This window comes from Lontra canadensis, unplaced genomic scaffold (assembly GCF_010015895.1).
Source record: "Lontra canadensis isolate GAN:19392208 unplaced genomic scaffold, GSC_riverotter_1.0 scaffold14, whole genome shotgun sequence".
Taxonomy (NCBI): domain Eukaryota; kingdom Metazoa; phylum Chordata; class Mammalia; order Carnivora; family Mustelidae; genus Lontra; species Lontra canadensis.
In genome coordinates, this window is record NW_022631008.1 from 16980621 (window position 1) to 17006198 (window position 25578).

The 25578-nt window shown below is 40.4% G+C and overlaps 2 protein-coding genes across 7 annotated transcripts in view; one reads left to right on the plus strand and one right to left on the minus strand.

Moving 5' to 3' along the window:
- Positions 1-9284, minus strand: part of USP45 (ubiquitin specific peptidase 45) — a 67791-nt gene extending 58507 nt beyond the window's left edge. For 4 of the 6 annotated variants that reach the window (XM_032858190.1, XM_032858194.1, XM_032858197.1 and 1 more), the window contains exons 1-3: positions 9237-9284; positions 4318-4436; positions 197-369 (exon numbers count right to left, since the gene is read on the minus strand). In XM_032858190.1, coding sequence (XP_032714081.1) covers positions 197-369; positions 4318-4417 — 273 coding nt within the window. In that variant the 5' untranslated portion in view covers positions 4418-4436; positions 9237-9284. Of the gene's footprint in view, positions 1-196; positions 370-4317; positions 4437-7509; positions 7536-9236 lie in introns of those variants that run through there. The other 2 variants (XM_032858193.1, XM_032858192.1) reach the window with 2 other exon arrangements.
- Positions 9285-13849: 4565 nt separating this feature from the next.
- Positions 13850-25094, plus strand: TSTD3 (thiosulfate sulfurtransferase like domain containing 3). The gene is made up of 4 exons (XM_032858202.1): positions 13850-13925; positions 24211-24384; positions 24484-24643; positions 24933-25094. The coding sequence occupies exons 1-4, from the start codon at positions 13853-13855 to the stop codon at positions 25003-25005; spliced, it is 480 nt and encodes a 159-aa protein (XP_032714093.1). The 5' UTR covers positions 13850-13852; the 3' UTR covers positions 25006-25094.
- The last annotated feature ends 484 nt before the right edge of the window (positions 25095-25578 follow it).

Consider the following 25578-nt stretch of genomic DNA (forward strand, 5'->3'; position numbering starts at 1 on the left):
ACACGTGATTGCTTTCTGAAGATAATATACCTTTTATTTTACCTTAACAAATGTTTCTTAGTTCAATCCTGGAGAAGTCTATCTGAACATGAATAAATTTATTTTAAGTTCTAAACATTACCAATAGTCCAACTTACAATAAGCATTTAAGAAAAATATTTAAGACGACCTCACAGATAAAAATCAATTTTCTCACCTGAAAACCACACTTGAGGCACAACCAAATGTCAGAGGGAAGTACTGGCCGCCCATCACAGCACCTTCTTTCTTTTAAACATTCTGAGCAAACTGACAACACATTCTCAGCTATTGCTTTCTTCACATGATTCACACTGATAGCATGACTTACATGCTGGCAAGTGAAACCTGCTGAAAGAGACAAAACAAAATGGGAACATTTTCTTTGCTAAACCAAAGAGCTAGCATCGGTAAGCAAAAGTCAGTAGCATTAAAATGCTGTAATTAAAAAGAAAAGAGATCCGAAAAACAAAATAACTCAAAAGGATACATACTGTATGGTACCATTTATAAAGTATTTGTGAAATAACATGATTGGTGATTTGGAGAACAAATTTGTGGTTGCCAGGGACCATGGATGGAGAACAGGGAGTGTGTCTATAGACAGGTAAACCTTGGGGTGGTGATGGGGCAGCCGAGTCTCTCAGTTTGTCGGTTATACAAAACTACACATGTAATAAAAGTGTGCAGAGTTATACCCACTCACATAGACACAGATACACACACACACACACACACACACACGAGGTCTTGCATATCTTGGTGAAATCAGAGTAAGTTCTAAGGATTGTACGGATGCCATTTTCCTGGTGTTAACATTGTACTATAGAAATACCAGATATTGGGGCGCCTGGGTGGCTCAGTGGGTTAAAGCCTCTGTCTGTCAAATAAATAAATAAAATCTTAAAAAAAAAAAAAAAGAAAAGAAATACCAGATGTTAAATCAGATGTTAATCACCCAACCAGATGTTGGGTGAAGGGTGAATGGGACCCCCTTGTATATCTCTTTGAACCTTCCTATTAATTCAAAAATTAGTTTAAAAATAAAGAGTTAAATAAATAAATAAATAAATAGATTATTAGTGAGCAGGTCAAGCATTTTGAATATTTTCCTTCTCATTAAAATATACACACAAAGGGGCACCTGGGTGGCTCAGTGGGTTTAGCCTCTGCCTTCAACTCAGGTCATGATCTCAGGGTCCTGGGATCGAGCCCCACATCGGGCTCTCTGCTCAGCAGGGACCCTGCTTCTCCCTCTCTCTCTGCCTGCCTCTCTGCCTACTTGTGATCTCTCTGTCAAATAAAATCTTTGAATAAATAAATAAATAAATAAAATATACACACAAAATCTTTTCACAGAGCCTACCTCTGCTCAGATGCTATTTTCATCACTATTGAGAGAAAGGAGAAAGAGGAACAAACAATGGCATAATTTACAGGAACAAGAATTCTCCTTAATGAATATTTCCAAATAACAAGTGACTCTGCATGGTCCTTACAGAGTCCCACTGGGTGCACTGTGTGGAGACAACTGTACTAAATCAACTAATATGTTTTTATTTCTTCAGATAATCGTGTTCTTCTCCCAAGGACACAATGACATTTCCACTTCTCCCAAATACCTGAACACTTCTATTCTTCCACCTCAACTATTTCAAACACCAGAACTACAACTATCCACCAAAAGTAAGCAACAAAGGAAAGACTGAGTAACTTGAAGAGGGAAGCAGGAGTATGTACGTTTCAACTTTTTCCACTTTCCTTCCCAAGTGCACAGCACTCCTTTTCACCTATTAGTTAACTAGCGAGAGATGAAGCATTAGTTCTCTTCATCCTGAAGCCTAAGTATGTGACTCCTGACAAGTGACTTATTATAAAATATAATTTCAACAAAAATAATGTGTAAATCTGGTGAAAGATTAGGACTTCTAATTTTATACCAAAAGCAAGTTATAAGAATAGACACAAAAGGAGGAATTCCAGAGTCCTATATTTGAAAAGCAAGGACACATGCCATTAAAGAAAGGGGTGTTCTGAGGAAGACTGATAGATGACCACACAAATACAGGACCTAGAAGTGGGTTACTAGATATCAATGCTTTGAGTTTTTTATATTTTAAATTTCTAAGGCTAGAAATCATTCCATACACTTTCTATATCATCTCTGGGGTTGGATCTGGCCAGGACACAACTTAACTATTCTCTGAGTCTACCATTCAGACTTACAAAACTGAAATAGTTAATGAATCCAGAGACAAGTGAATTCATGATAAAAAGGTTCTAGGAGTCCAAATTAACTCTATGAGCTTTTAAATGTCTCAACCACACATACTTTTTATAAGTAAATTTCAAAGTTTTATGTTTTCTTACAAGAGTTAACCAGTGTTTAAATAATATTCACAGTCTTTTGGGGGGGGATGTAAAAAAATTTTCTGTGCTAAAAAAATTTCCTCAGTCTTCTGTAATTTCTTTAATCATACAACTGTGTAAATTTCATCTGCCAAATAAGTCTTCTTGAGATTCCTGAATAAAATATATAAATACATTAAAGTCTAGAGTTGTTTCACATAAACAAATAAAAAACAACAAATTAAAATCCATGTTTTTCACTTTAAATATTAAAAAACTTTACAGGAAAGTCCTCCAGTTTACAAATGATAGTCTAAAGTCAACAGGTGGGTGGCTCAGTTGGTTAAGCGACCACCTTCGGCTCAGGTCATGATCCTGGAGTCCTAGGATTGAGCCCCAGATCAGGATCTCTGCTCAGCAGGGAGTCTGCTTCTCCCTCTGACCCTCATCTTCTCGTGCTCGCTCGCTCTCTCATTCTCTCTCAAATAAATAAGTAAAATCTTTAAATTAAATAAAATAAAAAATAAAATCAACACTTCCCCATTTTCCTCCCAGAAATTGTCCAAGGTCAACAAGAGTAGAAAACAAAGATGCCCAGTTCATTTTCTGAAGCCCCATGTCATAAATCCAGTGGCAGGGCCCTCCCCGCACAACACAGCAGAGCTCAAACAGGAGTGCATACAGAAGGAAGCAGAGAGCACACTGCAGCGGTAGTCTCACAGAGAACCCCGCATGCTTTGCAGATGCAGAATGAAACCTAACTCTCGGGGCTGCAACAACTCTGGCAGCAGAGCCCCTAGAGCCAGTTTTGTTTTAAGAAGCAAAAGAAGGCAATTTCTAATTCACTAAGTGAGAAACAAAGAAGCCAAATTTGTCAGAAACAGTCTTGTCTCTGCAAGCAGGAGGGGAGAAGAGATCTTGAAATTCTGGAAAAAACCTCAGGGCTGCATAACCCTGTTGGGTGGAAAGAAATACAGGCTAACTGAGCTCACACTCAAAACTCCAGTTGGTCTCGACAGTGCTATGGCCCTCCTCCTTACACAAATATTCTAAAACTACCTGGTCCAAGAAAGGCAACCCTACATCAAAGAATGAGAAATCAAGGAAAAATTAAAGCCACAATTTCTATCCAATATAAAAAAAAAGGAAAAACAAATGGCACAGAAATCACCGCCATGAAACAAAAATACAAAACAGAAGAAGCAAATGTTCCCGCATGAGGTGGCAAAACAGTGGGAAGTGACTGGTAGAGCTCAGGATAGAAATGGAAGAACAAATAAATAAAACCACAAAAAGGATGATAAAACTAAAAAGGGTGCAGTACAGAAAACACTGTAAAAGATAAAAAGGAAAAGAGCAAGCAAAATGAAAAGGAAGTAGGAGTTTCAGAGGATTTGAGAAAAAATAACTAGAAGACAGGCAGGGAAGAGCTAACATAAGAATCATCAGAATCCCTGAGAAAAAAATCATATTCACAGAATGAAACAAATGCTTAAAGATAGAATTCAGACTTCCCTCAATACAACAACCTATCCTGAAACATTATCCAAGTTAAAAATACTTAAAAGTGGAAATAAAAATTAAAAACATCTTTTTAAATGGAGAGCTATGAGAAAGTAGGGGAAAATCTCAGAAAAGCTGAAACAGAAGGCATGAAGCTCAAGAGAAAAGTGAGCCTGAGGCCAGCAACTCCCCAGTTACCCCCCAGGCTTGAAGGCCTGGCCTTAACAGGTCATGAGAAACAGAAAACAACAAAAAGATGCCAATTCTAAGTTACTTTATAAACTAAACGAAATCTCAATAAAAACATCACCCAGATGTTTTGGAACTAGACAAGCTGATTTTACAGTTCATGCAGAAAATAGTGGAAATAAAGAGCAAAAGACTTATTGATTAAAAACATGGTTATTTTCCACAACACTATTCAGGATGCCAGAGGTCATAATTTACCAGCAATGTCGTCTGAAGAGTCTTCATCATGAGGTAGAGCAGGCCTTTTACTTCTTTTGGCTTTCTCAGGCAAAGGTCTGGAAGGCTCTTTCACCCGCATCTGTTACTTACTGAAAAGGCTGGGGGTAGGGGGAAATGAGTACACTTTAATCCTCAAAATTAAAATTTTAGGTATATTACTTAATGTATATATTTTTTTAATATTTTATTTATTTATTTGACAGAGAGAGAGATCATAAGTAGGCAGAGAGGCAGGCAGAGAGAGAGGGAAGCAGGCTCCCTGCTGAGCAGAGAGCCCAACATGGGCCTCCATCCCAGGACCCTGGGATCATGACCTGAGCCAAAGGCAGAGGCTTAACCCACTGAGCCACCCAGGCACCCTTACTTAATGTATATTAAAGTAGAAATGACTTCAGTTTTAGTTGGGCCCCAGTACATCAAAAGAAGAAGAGAACATCAGATGAAACCAAAGACATCTTTATAAACCAATATACACATGCACATTACATTTGACTTTTACCAATTACTCCCCAGATACATGATGTCCAGGTGGATGGAAAAAAAAAAAAAAAAAAAGGTTTGATCAAGGGAATAAGTGCTCCTTCTGGGTCATGTGGTCCCCTTGCCTCTTCTCCTGTCCCACTAGCTAGGAAACAGAAGTTGGAAAAGCCATAATGGACCAGGGACGGAAGCCAAGTGCCCAGCACAACAGAGCCCTTCTACCTGCACCATATGACCTAGCAATGACTGACAGAAATTGTTTTAAGCTACACTGCATTTTTTGTGGGGTTTTCCCCCACGTTTTTATTATGAAAAAATTTAAACTTCCAGAAAAGGTAAAAGACCAATATAATAAACACCCATATACTTACTACCTACATTCCACATCTAGAACATCTGCCCCATTTGTTTTACCTAAGTATCAGTGTGTACAGAGAGAGACAGAGAGAGAGATACACACATGTGAGTATATTTTTGTTTTTGCTGAACTATTTCAAAGTTGCAAAGAGTTTGTATCCTTTTTAAGAATAACAACATTTTCCTATATATAGCCACATAATTATTACATCTAAGAAAATTAACAGTAATTCCCCATTCTGAGGTTCCATCATATTCTAACCTCTTCAGCTGACTCCAAATTGTCTTCCATACTTGTCTTCTAAAAATCAAGATTCAGTCAAGGTTTGCACTTTGTATTGGTTATGTCATGCTAACTGTTCACATCTTTTAATCCACAAGTATTCTTCCCATCTTACACTTTCCTAAGACACTGGCTTTTTTAAGAATCAGGACAGCGCATATGAGTCGCCTTAAAGATCTTGTAAAAATGTGGATTTTGATTCAACAAGTCTTGCACAGGCCCTGAGGTTCTGCCTGTCTAACAAGCTCCCAATGGTAAGCCATTGCTGTGGGTCCAAAGACCAGGTGTGTTTATTTTGTTTTGTTTTCTTAAGATTTATTTTAGAGAGAGAGCATGCAGATGACCATGGGGAGGAGCAGAGGGAGAGGTAGAGGGAAAGAATCTCAAGCAAAATCCCCACAGAGTGAGGAACCCAACAGGGGGTTTGATCTCAGGATCCTGAGATTATGACCCAAGCTGAAACCAAGAGTCAGACGCTCAACCAACTCAGCCATTCAGGTGCCCCCACAGACCACAACTTTCTTTTTTTTCACAGACCACACTTTCAATAGCAACATTGTATAATGTCCCACACTTGTCTCCAAGGTCTTACTTATCTCTGTCCTTTATATTTTTTAAAAATCCGAAGTTAATTGTTAAGATTTTAGATAAAAAATTAAGCATTTTTAAAAAATCACTGTATTTGGAGTCTCTGTTAAAGCTCAGCCTAAATCCTACCTAATATCATCTGTTCTATGGTTAAGCTACACTGTAATTTTCGTGGCTATTTGTTTATTTGCTTTTATTGATCAAGGTGGAAGAATCTTTCAACTCAATAATAAATTCTGAATCTTGGAGTGCCTGGGTGGCTCACTCGGTTAAGCGGCCAATTCTTGATTTTGGCTGAGGTCATGATCTCAGGGTCATGAGATGGAGCCCCCTGCTGGGCTCCTCAATCCGTGGAAAGTCTGAGGTTTTCTCCCTCTTTCTCGGCCCCTCCCTGTGCTCATGCGCACACACATTCTCTCTCTAAAATAAATAAATCTTCAAAAATGAATAAAAAAATAAATTCTGAGTCTTGACCCAGTTATACCATATTCCACATAAGGGAGCTTTTTAGTATACCATTTTAAGAGCCATTTCTTTAACTCCAGAGGTCATCACTCTTGAACGGAACTGCAACAAACTATGGCCTTCAGGGTGAGAGACGCACAAGGGCTCTGAGTTCCTTGAGCACTTCATTTCTGATTGCCTTCTCCCCCCAAACTTCCACTATAACTTCCTCTGTATAACTATATATATATATATACATAGTTATATTATTAGCTATAAACCCCTATAGCTGTACCTTGCAAAATCATTCATTCAAGTTCTAATCACACATTCAAGTTCTTCCAGCTTCGCCTCTTCAGCAACTCCTGTTCACCTTTGGTGCCCAGGCTGGCAAGAGGCGACATCTCACCAAGTGAGATGATCACTATAGCAAGGCAGAGATGGGGAAGTAGCAAATGGAGTGCTGGTTCTTAAAGCTCCACTTGGAAATGATGTATGTCACGTCTGCTTGTATTTTACCAGCCCAAGCAAGTCATTCGACACATCCAACTTCGAGCAGACATGCGGGTAAGGGAGTGGGATGGGGGGTGTGTACAAAGAGTGTAACCTTACCATGTATACAGAAAGAACAAAATATGTGTGCCCAGCCTAAGGGACTACCACAAAACCCCCCTAACAGAACCCCAAACCTAAATGAATCCAATTAACCACTTTCTCTATGTCTGCATCCAAACAAGCTGGAGAAAATCTTGTAAGAAAGGTGACTGGGTCCGCTAAATTCATAATCAAAATCTCAATCTCAAATGGATCGAGACATGACATTATTTACTACACTTCCTGGAAAACCTATTTACCTACTCCTCACACAGCCATTTGAAACCTTTCTCACTCTTCTAAACCTCTAACTCCTCCATCTCCCTTCTTCTCAAAATAGTATCTAGTCTTCTACTTTATCGAGGGGAAAAAAGATATAATCAGAAGGCAATCTCCTCTTTCCAACCCCAAATTTATAGACTTACCTCCAACTATTTCAACTGGATGTCCTGAAAATGCAGGCATAATTAAAAAAAAAAAAATCCAGGAAAAATGGGCCACGAGAAACCGGCCACACCTTTCCCCAGCTTCCCAGACATCCTTATTTTGATAAAGACAGACATCAACCCATAGATACTGCTTGCAGAATAACAAAAAGAAAAGGTATTAGACCACAATCTATAAAAAGTCTGTAAAAGACAGTGACTCAAACTTCCACTTGGCAATGCAGTCAATTTCCAGTGATTTTTCTAAGACCTGCAATATGTCTAAACAGAGAAATAATTTTGGATGGTAACCCACTATTTAGCAATCACTTATCTGTATAGCTTTTTCTCTCCTTTTTTAGTCAAAAAGAGACAAAATTAAAATCTAATTACTAGAGCTTCAAGTACTTTCTATCACCAATATTGTGTGTGGGGAGTTTCAAGACCACCGTCACATTTGGAGATTCACTGGAAGGACTTCCAGGACTCAGCACGTAGTTGCACTCAAGGCTAACTTTTATTAGGGCACTGGAGTATGGACATACAACCTGAGCATAATGGAAAGACACAAATGAAGTTTGCAGGAATCTATGTGCAGGCTTCCTTGTGTTCTCTTCCTCCCAGAACGGGTCAAACAGAGCACACTCTTCCTCCCAAAAAGGAAAGTCCAGCAAGGTCAGTGCAATGTTTCTGCCCAGGGTAGCCCATCACAGACTCACAGGACTGGGGTTTTCCTGGAGGCTGCTAACTTGGGCATAAACCACAGGGGACTGCATGAACTATTTTGTTTCCAGAGGCCAAACAAGCAAGCAGGCCTTTCTAAGGAGAGCAGTCTCAGGCCTGATATGTTAACTCTTTTCAGGACAAGTAAGTTCTGGCCCTTTTTTTCACGCGGTTTCCCAAACAAAACTTTTCATTTTTCAATTTCAGTATTACTCTAACATCTGTCCTTTCTCTGCAGTAGGATGCGCAACTAAGTTGTTTAGAAATGTTTGATTTTTTTTTTTTAAACATCCTATACAAACAAAAGCCCACAGTCTCAAGAAAAAAAATCTTTTTTCCCTACCCTTGGACTCTTGGGCAATTATTTTCGCCGTGCAGAGGAGGAGGACACACTCTCCGTTTAGTACCAGGCTCAAAAAGATGAACAGCACTTGCACACTTTGGCCGTGCATCACGCTCGGCTCTCAGCACTCAAGGGTACTTCCTCACGTAGTTCTACAACCACCTTGTGAGACAGGTTCCTATGACTGCCCCCAGTTCACACTTGAACCTGAGAGCCACAGAGGTTAAGTGACTTCTCTGGTTCCGGAGCCAGTAAGAGGTGGATGGAGACCTGGACCCCAGCAGCCCTTCTCCAGGGCTCCAAACACTACCCTCCAGTCACTAACAACAGCACCCCAAGTTTCTCAAGAGAAAATGGGTAGTGAGGAGAGCGCGCGGGAGGAAGGCGGGAAGGGTGTCGGGGGAGCGCCTGCTTCCAGATACAGCGGAGACTCGGGCCCCTCCCTGCGAACCCCTCCCGCCCAAACCACCCGGCTCCGCCGCCGGCGCCCAACCGGGCCGCACTCAAGCGGCCCTCGGTGACCGCCGGGAACCCCCGGGATCGGCAAGACGGGGGCGCGTAAGAGGCCTCTCTCCCAGGCCTGTCCTGCCACAGGGGGCTGGGGTAAAGGAAGCGATGACCGAGACACTACGACGACCCTAGCCCCTCAGTCCGGACTCACCACGCCGGGCCGAGCCGCCGGGTCTAGAACCAGAAGAGACTGCGCATGCGCGGCTGACCTCCCGGTCGGCAGGGGCGGGGCCTCGTGTGCCAGCCCCGCGGCCGGGGCGGGGTTTGACGCGGTCCCTCGCCGCTGCGCCCGGGAGTGGGGCGTGGACCCTGCGGGGCAGGTCGCGCCGCGCCTGCGTTCTGTGGATCTGCAGAGCCCCGTAGGCCGGCTAATCCGAGGATAACCGCAATGAACTCCCCGCTGCGTCCCGATAGTGTTCGGGTGTGAGCAGTTTAAGGGCTTCCCGGAGTCGGGCTTAAGTCCCACTTGTTGCTGAGGGCCTGAAGGGATAGCTTCCGACTTCTCTCTGTCACACTGCACTAAAATCACATCTGACATTTGTCGTATGTTGTCTCGCCTTTTTTTTTTTTTTTTTTCATTATTATCGGCTTACCTGTCCTCGCTTACTTACCGAGACAGGAAATTTCTTGACCTTCACCTATAGTTCTTCGAAGCTCGATTATCCGTTAAAGTGATCTGCACACTGCATATGTTTAGTAAAAATAATCGTTTTGAAAATATTTTAATGATGTTGCAAACATCCACTCTAGTTATGCGTGAGTCCTAAGAGCTTTGTAATCCTTCACAACTCTTCAACCAGGAGACAGGTGGCCTGACGATAGAACCTTGGGTTAAGAGTCCAAGATACCAAAGGTTAAAAAAAAAAAAAAAAAAAAAAACCTCTGGTTTTTCTCTTAAAATCTCTAATTAATTTCTTACAAAATAGTTAGCATTACTTCTATGTACAGAACTTGGCAAAGGAGGTCACTAGGTGTTTACATTGTATTTATGGAAACCACCCATTAGTTTCCAAATGTAACTAAGTACAAATTTGCCTGTTAAGGTGCTGGGTATAGGGATCACTACTACTCATGTTTTGGAGTAGGGGAATTTTTTTCTTTAGGGGAAAAAAAATTCCCCAAATAAGAACAGGTCGTACTGTGGTGTAATTGTTAAGTCAAAACTGTCTACATCACAAATCAAAGTTTTTATTTATTTTAACATCAGATTTGAAACAGAACTTGGAGGAAAAGAAGATATGCAAACCTGCATAAATCTAAATTTCCAAACTAAACTGCATTGGTGTAAATGGGGTTTTTAAAAATGTATCATATACTGGACTCCCAATTTACAGTTTAAAAAGAAAAAGGGGGGGACTGGGGCGCCTGGGTGGCTCAGTTGGTTAAGCGACTGCCTTCGGCTCAGGTCATGATCCTGGAGTCCCGGGATCGAGTCCCGCATCGGGCTCCCAGCTCCGCGGGGAGTCTGCTTCTCCCTCTGACCTTCTCCTCACTCATGCTCTCTCTCACTGTCTCTCTCTCTCTCTCTCTCTCAAATAAATAAATAAATTAAAAAAAAAAAAGGGGGACTGAATTAGAACAAAGAAATTTAAGAATTAGGGGTTCCTGGTGGCTCCTGGGTGGCTCAGGCTCCCAGTTCAGTAGGGAGTCTGCTTCTCCATCTCTGTCTGCCCCTCTCCCTTTCACCCTCTCCTGTTCGTGCTAGCTCTCTCTCAAAAGGAAAGATGGGGTGCCTGGGTGGCTCAGTGGCTTGAGCCTCTGTCTTTGGCTCAGTTCATGATCTCAGGGTCCTAGGATCAAGCCGGGCATCAGGCTCTCTGCTTCCTCCTCTCTCTGCCTGCCTCTCTGCCTACTTGTGATCTCTCTCTCTGTCAAATAAATAAATAAAATATTTTTTTTAAAAGGGGGAAAGAAACAGCAATTATGCAAACACCATACAATTTTTCTTGGAAATGATAAAATTCCAAAGCTATCTTGATTTCTAGCTGTCTACATTCTATTTTACAACTTGATGTTTTTCACTTGACAGTATATTTTTGACATAAACCTATATAAGACTCATTCTTTTGTCTAGTTGCTTAAACTTAGAATGGATGTATCATTTTTTCCCCAATCAGTTTTCTGTTAATGTACCTTTATCCTTATCTTTGCCTACTTGTGCAAATAATCATTAGTAGACAGCAATGGAAATGCTGAGTCAACAGATAGTTATTTTAAGTTTTGATAGAAACACTTTTTTTTCCTTAAATATTTTGTTTATTTATTTGACAGAGAGAAATCACAGTAGACAGAGAGGCAGGCAGAAAGAGAGAGAGGGAAACAGGCTCCCCACTGAGTAGAGAGCCCGATGCGGGACTCGATCCCAGGACCCTGAGATCATGACCTGAGCGGAAGGCAGCAGCCTAACCCACTGAGCCACCCAGGCGCCCCTGATAGAAACACTTAAAAAAAAAAAAAAAAGCTGCAGGAAAAATATTTCCTAATCTTCATTTGATTTGTCAAATATCTGGAGGCTTGATGTGACTTAGGAAGAAATGGGGAAAATCGCCGCCTCCTTTCAAGTTGCCTTTCACTTGCATTATGCCAAGAAATAAAAGGAGTTGTTGGAGAATTGATGGTGCATATTAACTCAGGACTGGTAGAACTTTCCTAGAAAAGTTAAACTATTTTTCTCCCTTTCATCTCACTTTAAGCCTTCCTGACTCTTCTCTGAAAGAAGAACTTGGACACTTGCCCAAGGAAAAATAATCAAGGCTCTCTCTTGACAAGAATTTTTGCTATGAGAACTCTTAAATAAACTAAGTCTGGCACTGTGCTAGGTAAGGGAGGAGCTATTAACCTTTTGAGAGAAAAAATCCTGCAGAAAAATATATCTCAAATACTTAGTCATGAACATTGGGAAAAAAATTGTTTCATGATATGTGCTGTTGCGAAAGTATAAATCAAATTGAATGTGAGTTATTGAGGTCAAACACTTTGTTTCATTGTTTCCATATCTGTGTTCAGACTACCTGTGGTTTTTATGTATTCAAGACAGCTTTGGGATGCCATGGGAAGTACATGAATTTGCAACATATAATGACATTTTAATTCAAAATTAATCCACAACATAGATCATATAGAAACTATAGCAAAACTCCAAATAATTTGGAGAAACATAATGGTAAGTGATGGCACTGGCATTGAAATTTGAAGTGGTGCTATTAATTGTTTAATTATTGAAAACAGAATAATTTTAGACTGCTTAATGAAATTACTCCTTGGACACACACTTTAATAATATCATTTAGAAGTTAATTTTTAAAAATTTCCATTGTAAATTAATTTGCAGTTAAACACAACTTTCATAATATTGGGGGACCAAATTGAGAATAAATTTAAAATAAGGAAATGAACCACAGTAATAATAAACTTTTTTAAAAAAGATTTTATTTATTCATTTGACAGACAGAGATCACAAGTAGGCAGAGAGGCAGGCAGAGAGAGAGAGGAGGAAGCAGGCTCCCCGTCGAGCAGAGATCCTGATGTGATGTCGGGCTGGATCCCAGGACCCCGAGACCATGACCGGAGCCAAAGGCAGAGCCTCAACCCACTGAGCCACCCAGGCATCCCAATAATAAACTTCATGTGGTAAGCTGAACAACACTCCCCACTCCCAGGGTGTTCTAATTCCTGGAACGTGTGACTATGTTACATTACATGGCAAAAGGACATTGCAGATATGATTAAATTAAGGATCTTGAGATAGGAAAATTATCCTGCATCACCCAAGCAGCCCAAGTTATCACAAAGGTCTTTATAAAAGGGAGGCATGAGGGTCAGAGGAAGAGTAAGGGATGCAACAACAGAAGCAGAGGTCAGAGTTAGAGATTTGAAGATGCTAGTTGCTGGCTTTGAAAATGGGGAAGGGGACCACTGGCCAAGGAATGCCAGCAGCTTCTAGTAGATGAAAAAGGCAAGAAAAGACATTCTGCCTAGAGCCTTCAGAAGGAACACAGGCTTGCTGACACCTGCAGAACTGTACATAATACATTTATATTGTTTGAAGCCAGTAAATTTGTGGTAATTTGTTACAGTAGCAATTGCACACTAACGCATTTTATAAAATAGTTGGACCTAACTCCAGCAAGCTGTGGTCAATTTTAGTCAAATATCAGAGTTGTGGGGGAAAGATGATCGCATGAGATTATTTTAATACTGACATTAGTTGAACCAGCTATTGGAGTTAAGAGCAGTTCTTAGAAAAGCGTCCATGTAGTTCCCTTTAAATTAATCAATAAGAATCCCATTATAAAGTAAGTTGGAAAAATTTGTTTACTTTAAATATTTAAATTTCGACGCCTCAACTCTGTTTCTTTTTTAAAGATTTTATTTATTTACTTGACGGGGGGGGGGGGGTCTCACAAGCAGAGAGAGAGGCAGAAGCAGGCTTCCCGCGGAGCCCGGAGCCCCAAAAACGGCTCCATCCCAGGACGCTGGGATCATGACCATGACCGGAGGCAAAAGCAGACACCCAACCGACTGAGCCACCCAGGCGCGCCCCAACTCTCGAGTTACTTTCCAATTTGAAGTTCCAGAGTAGGGTACGGTTCCCTCCGCGATCACTCCTTGTAGCACTCCCGGCTTTGGCCAGCACCCGGCCGGCGGGCGCTCAAGAGCCTGTCGCTGGGCAGGGGCCGGGGGCGGGGGGGAGGGCGGTGCCGCGGAGAAGAAGAAGGAGGAGGAGCCAGAGGAGGAAGTCTGGGGCCCGGTGGGCGAGAGCTGGCGATGGTGCTGCCGCTGCAGCTGTTCGGGAGTGCGCGCCGGCCGATCCTGGCGTCCGCGGAGGCTGCCCTCTGGGGTGAGCTCGGTGGTCCCTGGGTAAAGAGAGAGCGTCTAACCTCGGGCTCGGGGAAGGAATGGCATTGGGGGGGGGGGTGCTCTCTGCTTGCGGCTTCCAGTTAAAAATCAGTCCCATTACTCTTGGCTCTTGGGAAGATAGCGCCTACATTCAGTTCTCGTTCTTTCCGATTCCGGGCTACTTGGGTCTGGGGGTGCTCGGAGGACGCAGGGAGAGAGGTCAGCGTTGCTCCAGGGAGCTCGCGTGTGATGGCTTTTAGGAAGATACTGGTGCCGGACTGGGCAGGGAAGGTCAGTTGGCGACTCAGACGAGCGAGCAACAAGGCCAGTTTCTGCCGGAGACTGAGGATGAGCCCAGCTTTGCGAGTTACACCTGTGACCCACTGGGGAGCCGCGCTCAGAGCTCCGTGGCAAGTCACCTAGAATTGTAACACTTAGAGCTATTAAAGTACCACTGCTAATTTTACGGACGACAAAACCGGCCAGAGAAACAACAGAAAACACGGAAGTGCTTTGTCAATATGAATCAGTTGCCAGCAGCAGAAGATGCTTTAAACAAGGAGGGAGGTTGGGGAAGGTGACAGTCAGAGGACGTGGGGACTTGAGCGGCTATTTAAGGGAAAATACTGTGATTGGGTGGTAATAGAAGTTGAGAAGACAAGTAACTTTGAGAAGCTCAAAGATAGTATAGGGAGTCCCCTTTCATATTAAATTCTCCACTTCCCTAGAATCTTTAGATTCCCTTTAATCTTTTACTCCCTAGATTCCCTAAAATAATCTTTTTATCCCATAGGATGGTTGTTCACTTGCTTTTCAAATTTCGCTGCAAGTGGTTCTCAAAAAGTAAAAATATTTATTGAGGTGATTACGTTAGAAGTTATAAAATGTTCACACAAATCCCAAATACACATTCGATAAGGAAGCACGCCAAATGTTCTTCCTAATATTTTCCCTCTGGAGTAACAATCTTATTTCTAATATATTCTTTCTTGGTTATGGATTGTTTATATTGACCATTACATGGTCTCTAGAAATAATTTTTTTTAAAGATTTTATTTATTTATTTGTGAGAAAGAGCACAAGTGGGGTGGATAGGGTAAAGCAGGCTCCCCTGTGAGCAAGGAACATGATGCAGGGCTTGATCCCAGGATCCTGAGATCATGACCTGAGCCGAAGGCAGCAGCTTAACCGACTGAGCCACCCAGGCATCCCTAGAAATAATTTTCAGTATTCAACAGATACTAATGTGGGATTTCTTAGGTGTCAACATCCAAAAGAGGATTACAGATGAACCAGAGAATTTATTTAATACCTAACTGAATTGGTAGGAAGTGATGGTAGGCTATTTCTTTTTTTTTTTTTTTAAGATTTTATTTATTTATTTGAGAGAGAGACAGTGAGAGAGAGCATGAGCGAGGAGAAGGTGAGAGGGAGAAGCAGACTCCCCGTGGAGTTGGGAGCCCGATGCGGGACTCGATCCCAGGACTCCGGGATCATGACCTGAGCTGAAGGCAGTCACTTAACCGACTGAGCCACCCAGGCGATGGTAGGTTATTTCTAAGTGGAAATTTTTTTTTTTAAGATTTGTATTTATTTGAGAGAGAGAGCAAGCACACTAACAGGGAGTGGACAGAGGGAGAGGGAGAAGCAGGCTCCCCACTGAGCAGGGAGCCCAGTGCGGAGCTCCATCTCAGGACCCTGGTATCATGACTTGAGCTGAAGGCAGACTCTTAACTGACTGAGCCACCAAGGTGCCCCTCTAAGTGAAATTTAGCTCAGTATTTTAAAGCAGAACATATAATACAAAACTATGTTATATTATAATATAGAAAAGAAGCTAAATTTATGAAAAAAATAAATTCAGAACCTAAATCATGTGTATGGTTTCTATATATATTTTCCTTAAACATATAATAATTAAATTGCATTAGGCTAATTGAAATTAAATAATTCAAAAAATAGGGGTGCCAGCTGGCTCACTTGGAAGAACTTGCATGCAACTCCTTATCTTGGGGCCATGGGTTCAAGCCCCACACTGGGTGTAGATATTACATCAATAAATAAACAAACTTTTAAAAAATTTTTTCAAAGAATAATTGAATCTAGAACTTAGAGATATATAGTAGTAATGCTGAATTTTTTTTTTTAAGATTTTATTTATTTGACAGAGAGAGACAGACAGAGAGAGAGGGAATACAAGCAGGGGGAGTGGAAGAAGCAGAACAGGCTTTCCGCAGAGTGGGGGGCTCCATGAGGGTCTCCATGAGCGGCTCCATGCCAAGACTCTGGGATCATGACCTGAGCTGAAGGCAGATGCTTAATGACTGAGCGACCCAGGTGCCCCTAGAAGTAATCCTAAATTCCTTAAGTTTTCTGTTTGGAAAAAAAAAAAAAATGCTTATTCCTACAGGTTTCTCCTTACTAAAAAGACCTGACAATTGTAGTAGAAAAGCAAGCTTCTAAACATGTATATACAGTATGAATCAGACCATTCTGAATTATACTAGATCTTCAATTTGCATAGTCTAATATGATGCGATTTTAAATATTTTTAGGTCGGGACGCCTGAGTGGCTCAGTGGGTTAAGCCTCTGCCTTCAGCTCAGGTCATGATCTCAGGGTCCTGGGATGGAGCCCCACATCGGGCTTTCTGCTCAGCAGGGAGCCTTCTTTCCCCTCTCTCTCTCTGCCTGCCTCTCTGCTTACTTGCAATCTCTGTCAAATAAATAAATAAATAAAATATTTTAAATAAATAAATAAATATTTTTAGGTTATCATTTTATCTCACACTGAAATTTGGGTTGGTAGGTTGATTTTTTTTTTTAAGCTATAGGCATTTGAAAAACAGCAAATATGGAGAGAGGATTTCTCTGAACTCCTCTTACCTGCCTTAAGACAGATCCTCCAAAAGGAACTCAATTTCATAAATACCCTCCCCAAGAGTTTCACCAACCAAGAATGATTGACTCGTCACAGGAAGGGAGACTAGAACTCAATACCACACCCAACCTTTGTCACAAACTGTCATACCTCCCATCTGTTCTTCTAAGAGCCCATTCATCTTTCCTAAAAATCATTTACTCTCCCGGGTGCCTGGGTGGCTCAGTGGGTTAAGCCGCTGCCTTCGGCTGGGGTCATGATCTCAGGGCCCTGGGATCGAGTCCCACATCAGGCTCTCTGCTCAGCAGGGAGCCTGCTCCCTCCTCTCTCTCTGCCTGCCTCCCTGTCTACTTGTGATCTCTCTGTCAAATAAATAAATAAAATCTTAAGAAAAAAAAAATCATTTACTCTCCCCAAGGGGCCTACATTCCGTCTCCCTATGAAGATGAGAATTCTTATTTTCTTAATTTAAAAAAGTACATATTTTAAAATTTTTATCTTTTTTACTTTCACCCATTTCTCCTGCCCCACCCCTCCCTGCCTCTGGCAACCACCAATCTGTTCTCTATATCAGTGAACTTGGATTTTGAGGGTTTGTTTATTTTTTTGCTTGTTTGCTTTTGGTTCCACATATGAGATCACATGGTATTTATCTTTCTCAGTCTGACTTAGGGTAATGCCCTCAAGGTCCATGTCTCAAATGCCAAGAGTTCATTCTTTTTATGGCTGAATATTCATGTGTGTGTATGTGTACCACAATTTCTTTTTTTTTTTAAGATTTTATTTATTTATTTGACAGACAGAGATCACAAGTAGGCAGAGAGGCAGGCAGAAAGAGAGGAGGAAGCAGGCTCCCTGCCGAGAAGAGAGCCCGATGTGGGGCTCGATCCCAGGACCCCAGGATCATGATCTGAGCTGAAGGCAGAGGCTTCAACCCACTGAGCCACCCAGGCACTCCGTGTACCACAATTTCTTTATCCATTTATCCATCAGTGGACACTTAAGCTGTTTCTGTATCTTGGCTGTTACACATAATGCTGCAGGAAACACGGGGGTGCACATATCTTTCCAAGATAGCATCTTCATTTTGCTCAGATAAATACCAGGAATGGAATTGCTGGATCATATGGTAGTTCTATTCTTAATTTTTTGAGGAACTTCCATATTGTTTTCCACAGTGGCTGCACCAATTTACATTCCCCGTAGTGCATGAGGGTTCTCTTTTCTCCACATTCTCATTGACACTAGTTACTTCTTGTCATACAATGTGATCTATCATGCATACTTTTCTGAATTCTTTTCTCACTTTGGTATTCAGAAACTTTCCATGGCAGTACATATAACTCTTTTAACTACTGCATATAGTCCATAGTATGGATTACCACAGTTTATTTAACCAGTCCCCTCTTGATGGACATTTTGGTTTCCATTTTTTTGCTGTTCTAGAAACTTCTTCAGTAGTTATTGTACACAGCTCTTTGTGTATCTCTACAAGTAACTTACTAGAATAGATACTTAGAAGTGGAACTGTTGGGTTGGTGACAAGTGGTATTCAACAGAGTCTTCAAGGAGAGTAAGTGTGTGCCAGGTAGAGATAAGGAAGGAAGAAAAGAACCCTTCAGAAAGAACCGTGTGCATATATCATGAAGGAAGGTGAAAACATGTATCTAAAGATTGCACCATATAGATTGCTTAAACCTCACAGCAACTCAGAAAGGTTAAGTAATATTATTGCTGTTTTATAAATAAGAAACGAAGTCCCAGAGAATTTAAGTAATCTTCCCAGGACTACAGAGCTAAGTGGACAAGGGAGGATTTGAACCTGGTTTATCGGACTCTAAAATCCCTGCTCCTTCCATTATAAAAAGGTAGTTGGGGCACATGTGTACTTTTGATGTAGCTGGAGGGTAGGGTTCTCGAGGTAGAGGAGGAATGGGGAGGAGGAGAAGGTCTGGTAAATTATGCTGGTAAAGTAGATTGAAGGACATGAAAGAACATGCTAAGGAGTTCAGACTGTGTCTTATACCGTGGGCTGTAGGGAACACCCAGGCGAGGCTAGATTTACCAGTGTGGAAAAGCCAAACTGGAGTTTATTCAAAAACGAGCCTCAAAAATGTGAAAATCACATATAGCCCGTGTTACTCTTGAGAATCCCTCAAGAGAATCACACATCATCGCAATAAATCCCAAACAGCCAGTTTTCCTTCAGTGTAGGAACTGATCACTGTTTCTTTGATCACGCAATAGATGAAGTGGTTGATTTACAAGTAGAGGCCTTGTACAAAAAATACACTATAGCTTTTTTTTTTTTAATTTTTAAATTTTTTGACAGAGATCACAAGTAGGCAGAGAAACAGGCAGAGAGAGGGAGGAGGAAGCAGGCTTCCTGCCGAGCAGAGGGCCCGACATGGGGCTCGATCCCAGGACCCTGAGATCATGACCTGAGCCAAAGGCAGAGGCTTAACCCACTGAGCCACCCAGGCACCCCAAAAATACACTATAGCTTTAACTCAAGAGTTAGTATGGACTCGAGGCTCACACCATGAGAGGCTTGGGAGAGAATATTTGTGCCTTGGAAAGCTAGGAAATCTAGTCCTCATTGATTGTACACGTGCTCTCCATTGCCCCCCTACATACACACACACCCCAACAGGAGTATAGAGAAAGCTGAATGTCAGTTTGGCTCTAATATATAAGAAAAACATAACTATCTTTGATTCAGTTACACAAGTTACATGCCGAGATGATATTTGTTTCCCTGTGGTGAAGTACCACAGTCGAGTTTAACAATTTTTTAAATTACCATAGCTTTCCAGTTCCTAACAATGAGGAACTGTACCAAGTCAGCCAGCTGACTTGTTGCATTCCGGGAATTCACAAAAAAGTTGAGAGAGAAATAGTTTTATCCCAGGCATTTTAAGATCGAATCTTATAGATAACATGAGCCAACTCTTCAAAATCTGAAGAGGATGGGGAAAATCTGTATTTTTATTTTTTTACTGTATTTGCTGTGATAAAATATATGTAACAAAGTTTGCCATTTTAGCCATTTTTTATACATTTTTTAAATTTAATTTTATTTTTTCAGTGATCCAAGATTCATTGTTTATGCACCACACCCAGTGCTCCATGCAATATGTGCCTTCCTTAATACCCACCACCAGATTCACCTATCCTCCCACCTCCCCTCCCCTCTAAAACCCTCAGTTTGTTTCATCAGAGTCCACAGTCTCTCATGATTCGTCTCCCTCTCCAATTGCCCCCAACTCACTTCTCTCCTTCTCCCAGTGTCCTCCATGTTATTCCTTATGCCCCACAAGTAAGTGAAACCATATGATAATTGACTCTCGCTGCTTGACTTATTTCACTCAGCATAGTCTCCTCCAGTCCCATCCATGTTGATACAAAAGTTGGGTATTCATCCTTTCTGATGAAGGCATAATATTCCATTGTATATACAGACCACATCTTTATCCATTCGTCTGTTGAAGGACATCTTGGCTCTTTCCACAGTTTGGCAACTTTGGCCATTGCTGCTATGAACATTGGGGTACAGATGGCCCTTCTTTTCACTACTTCTGTATCTTTGGGGTAAATACCCAGTAGTGCAATTGCAGGGTCATTGGGTAGCTCTATTTTTAATTTCTTTTTTTTTAAGATTTTTTATTTATTTATTGCACAGAGAGAGAGAGAGACAGCGAGAGAGGGAAGACGAGAGAGGGAAGACAAGCAGAGACAGTGAGAGAGGGAAGACAAGAGAGGGAAGACAAGCAGGAAGACAAGCAGGGAAGACAAGACAAGACAGGGAGAGGGAGAAGCAGGCCAAGCAGAGAACCTGATGTAGGGCTCGTACCCAGGACCCTGGGATCATGACCCGAGCTGAAGACAGACGCTTAACAGCTGAGCCATCCAGGCGCCTCTCTATTTTTAATTTCTTGAGGAATCTCCACACTGTTTTCCAAAGTGGCTGCACCAACTTGCTTCCCACCAACAGTGTAAGAGGGTCCCCTTTCTCCACATCCTCTCCAACACATGTTATTTACTGTCTTGTTAAATTTGGCCATTCTAACTCTGTGAGGGGGTATCTCTATGTGGTTTTGATTTGAATCTCTCTGATGGCTAATGATGATGAGCATTTTTTCATGTGTCTGTTAGCCATTTTTGAGTGTACAATTCAGTGGCATTAATTATATTCACAACATTGTGGGGATCATTACCACTGTATTTCCAAAAATTTTCATCACCCCCAACAGAAACTCAAACCCATTGAGCAATAACACCCCTCCCTCCAACTTCTGGTAATCTCTAACCTACTTTCTGTGAATTTACCTGTTCTAGGTATTTCATGAGTGGAGTCATTAAATATTTGTCATTTTGTGTCTGGCTTACTTCACTTAGTGTGTTCTCCATGTCGTAGTTTCAAGCTGCAGTATGTGTTAGAGCTTCATTCCTTTTTATGATGGAATAATATTTCATTGTATGTATAAGCCTCATTTTGTTTATCCATTCATCTGTTGAATGAACACTTGAGCTGCTTCCATCTTTTAGCTATTGTGAATAATTGTGAATAATGCTGCTATGAGCATTGGTGTCTGAGTTTGAGTCCCTGTTTTCAAATCTTTTGGGTACATACCTTGGAGTGGAATTGCTAGGAAATCTGAATTATTTAACTACTATATTTGTCCATTTTTCCATCTTTTGCTATCAGTGAGAAAGACGAATGAAAATAGAGCAGTGTTTGGTTTTACAAGAAAAGGCGTTTTTTCACAACTCACTTTTGGATTTTCTTAACTATTTAATAAATAGAACCATGAAGCTTTTTTTTTTTTGGCCTATGTACACTGCAGAAAATTTACTAAGACATTAAAGGATGAACCAAGAAAGTCTGGGAACCCCTGGTTTATATCTAGTGCTCTCTAACTAGTTTTATAACTTTAATACTATATTTTGGACAACTTACATTAAATAATATGCCATTGTATAAATGCACCAGTTATAACTGTTCCCTTATGGATAGACTTCCAGCTTCTTACCATTTTTCAGTACTACAAAGAATGCTGCCCATGAATATATTTATACATTTGTATGCATTCATGCTAATACTCCTGTAGGAAGATAGATTCCTAAAAGTAAAATTGTGAAGTAAAAAATATATACATAAAGTGTTATTCCTGCTAAATTTTCCTTTCAAAAGGTTTTGATATTACACACTCCCAACATTGTAAAAGAGTACCCATTTCTTCATACCTTTACCAATATTTGATGTTATCAATCCCTTTTAATTTTTACAAATCTGGCAAAATTTGAAAAATTTTGTTTGTATCTTGCATTTCCTTAATAAGTAGTGAGATAAGGGATCTTTTTACATTTTATTGATCATTGGTATCATTCAGGCCAATTCCCTGTTCCTGTTTTGGCCATTTTTCTATTGGGAATTTTGTCCTTTTCCTATTTGTATAAGCTCTATTAATACTAATGTTTTGTCTTTTCTGTGTTATGAATATTTTGTTCCTACCTGCCATGTGTCTTCTAGTTATTCATTGTTCTTTTCCCATATATAAATTTAGCATATTTATGAGGTCATATCTTTATGGCTTCTGATCCATGTTTAGAATGGTCTTCTTATCCCAAGGTTTAAATTATCTGCTCATGTTTTCTATTGGTACTTCTAAGATACTAATTTTTAGATTGAAATTTATATTTATTTACATATAAGGAATGAGGCAATAGTGTGCTTAAACTTTCTTCCTATTGGCTGGCTAGTTGCCCTGCATATTTGTTGAACAAAATATCCCCATTATTTTAAAATATAATTGTTACCAAATACTGAATTCTCATAGATGGTATGTTGTTTGTTTGCTTCTCAACTTAGATCTTTAAACCTCTTTCTATGCCAGCTTATACTGTTTATACCAATTTCACTTTATAAGATACTTCATATTTTAAACAACCTTTGAGCATTATTATTTACTTTATAGCAGTCATTTTGTTGTGAAATCGGATTATTAAATTTTTAAAATTTTTATTTTATTTTAAAAATCTTTGGGGTTTTCTTTCATGCTGAAAAAATCAATTTGGATCTATAGGAAAGTTGGAAAAATAAAATGGAGTTCCCTTTATTCTTACCCAACTTCCCTTAACGTAAGCATCTTACATGGTACAGTTACTGAAATCAGGAAAGTAATACTAACATAATATTTTTAACTAATCTGTAGGCCTTATTTGAATTTCACCAGTGTTCCCACTGAGGTCTTTTATAGTCCCAGATCCAATCCAGGATTCTATGTTGTTATTACATTGTCATGGCTCCTTAGTCTGCTTCAATCTGTGATAGTTCCACAGCCTTTGTCTTTCATAACTTTGACACTTTTTAAAGAGTATTGGTTATTTTGTAGGTTGAGTTTGAGATTTTCTTCTGACTTGATTCAGGGTATATATTTTGGCAAAAATACTAAGGAAGTGATGTGCTCTTCTTTGAGCATCCTATCAAAGTATACATGTTGACATTTCTCATTACTAGTGAAGTGATCTTTGAATAATTGGTTAAAGTAGTATCTTTCAGGTGTTTCCTTTTGTTATTAGTAAATATTTCCTGGGGGAGATACTATCCTATTTCTAATCAAAATTTCACCTACTAACTGTTCTGTCAATGGTTCTTGCTGAAATAATTATTACTTAGATCTTAACCTAATGGTGATTTTCTCTTTTCATCATTCATTCTACATTTATCAATTGAAATAATCCCTTCTCCCCATTTATTCAATTATATCCTTATATCAGTGTGGACCCATGGATTTATTTTATAGGTTATTACCCAGTACCATATTATGTTACCAATTATTTACGTTTTTATTTAAGTAATCCCTACACCCAGAATAGGGCTTGAACTCACAACCCTGAGATCAAGAGTCACAGGCTCTTCTGACAGAGCCAGCCAAGGTGCCCCACCAATTATTTAACAGATAGAAACAGCCTTTAAGTACTTACAAGTGTAGTTTCAAATGTAAGGTTCCCATATCTCACGTACGGCTTATTATCTTCATTTGCAAGGGGAAATTAAAATTTTCTTAACATTGTAATTTGGATTATGATTAAACTCACAAGTTATTTGCAGGATTCAGTTACCAAATGCTGAATGTGTATTTACAAGTTCCACCTAATTAAGGGCTTGGAGAGAGTAGAATATGGAGCTGGCACAAGGCCAGCCATTAAGCATGGAAGGCAAGAGGGTAGACATCCTGTGGCTCTGTCAGGCTATGTACAAAATACACAGTGTCAGTCAGTGAAGTCAAAAGATCAACTATAGTTAACTGGCTGGAACCAGGGGGGGAAATTCCTTTGACCTGCCTTCTAGATATTAATAGCAATGTTACTTTGAAGGTACCAAAATTATTTTATTCTTTCCAGGTTTGAAGTCAATAAAGGGAAGCTGCCATAATTTTTGTACAGCTATTTTTAAAGATGTCACTTATAAGGAACTTAAAAACCTCTTGAATTCCAAAAAAATTATGTTAATTGATGTTAGAGAGCCATGGGAAATTGTCGAGTATGGAAAAATTCCTGGGTCTGTCAACATACCACGTAAGTGACCTGTGACTTGAATTAATTACTCACAAAAGTATATATTCAGTAATTTACTGTACCTAAGATTTAATTGAAATTTTTAACATTTTCTTTCAGTGGGTGAGGTAGGTAAAGCTCTACAGATGAACCCAAAAGACTTCAAAGAGAAGTACAATGAAGTAAAACCATCCAAATCAGACAGTCTGGTGTTTTCTTGTTTAGCCGGAGTGAGAAGCAAGAAGGCTTTGGACACGGCAGTATCTCTGGGCTTTAACAGGTGCATAAATGAAGTATAAAATTGTATTCAAGAGTGTGTATAATAGCAATGTTTCATATGTATTATATTTTTACTGGTCGACTGAAAAATGTCTTCTAATACTGTGTTAGTAATAGCAGGATAGAGACTAAGCCTCTATAGTTTCATCCTACTCAAAAGTAACAGTCTTTTACGTAGGTTTAAAGGCTAGAGTAGTCATGGCATCTCTACATCTCTAAAGTTCCTATCAACCTTGTGTTATAAAGCAGGAGGAAATTTTTACAGCACTAACCTTGCTATATGTTTTCAGTGTTCAACACTATGCTGGAGGATGGAAGGAATGGGCAACCTATGAATTTTCAGAGAAGAAACACGGAAATTGATTTCTGGAATACAAGTTGGCTCTTTTCGGGCACCTGGGTGGCTCAATGGGTTAAGCCTCTGCCTTCGGCTCAGGTCATGATCTCAGGGTCCCACATCGGGCTCTCTGCTCCGCGGGGAGCCTGCTTCCTCCTCTCTCTCTCTCTCTGCCTGCCTGTCTGCCTACTTGTGATCTCTCTCTGTCAAATAAATAAATAAATTCTTAAAAAAACAACACCACCAAAAAAAAAAGTTGGCTCTTTCCTTCTGTATATGCGGCTTATTATATTGAAATGTACAAAAAAATAACAATCTAGCCCTGGCATCACTGGAAAGCGTTTTGTGTTTAAGTTGAGAATACTGGGGCACCTGGGTGGCTCAGTGGGTTAAAGCCTCTGCCTTCGGCTCAGGTCATGATCCCAGGGTCCTGGGATCGAGCCCCGCGTCGGGCTTTCTGCTCAGTGGGAAGCCTGCTTCCTCCTCTCTCTCTCTGCCTGCCTCTCTGCCTACTTGTGATCTGTCAAATAAATAAAAATCTTAAAAAATAAATAAATAAATAAGTTGAGAATACTACTTGCCCTTGCCTATTTTCAAAG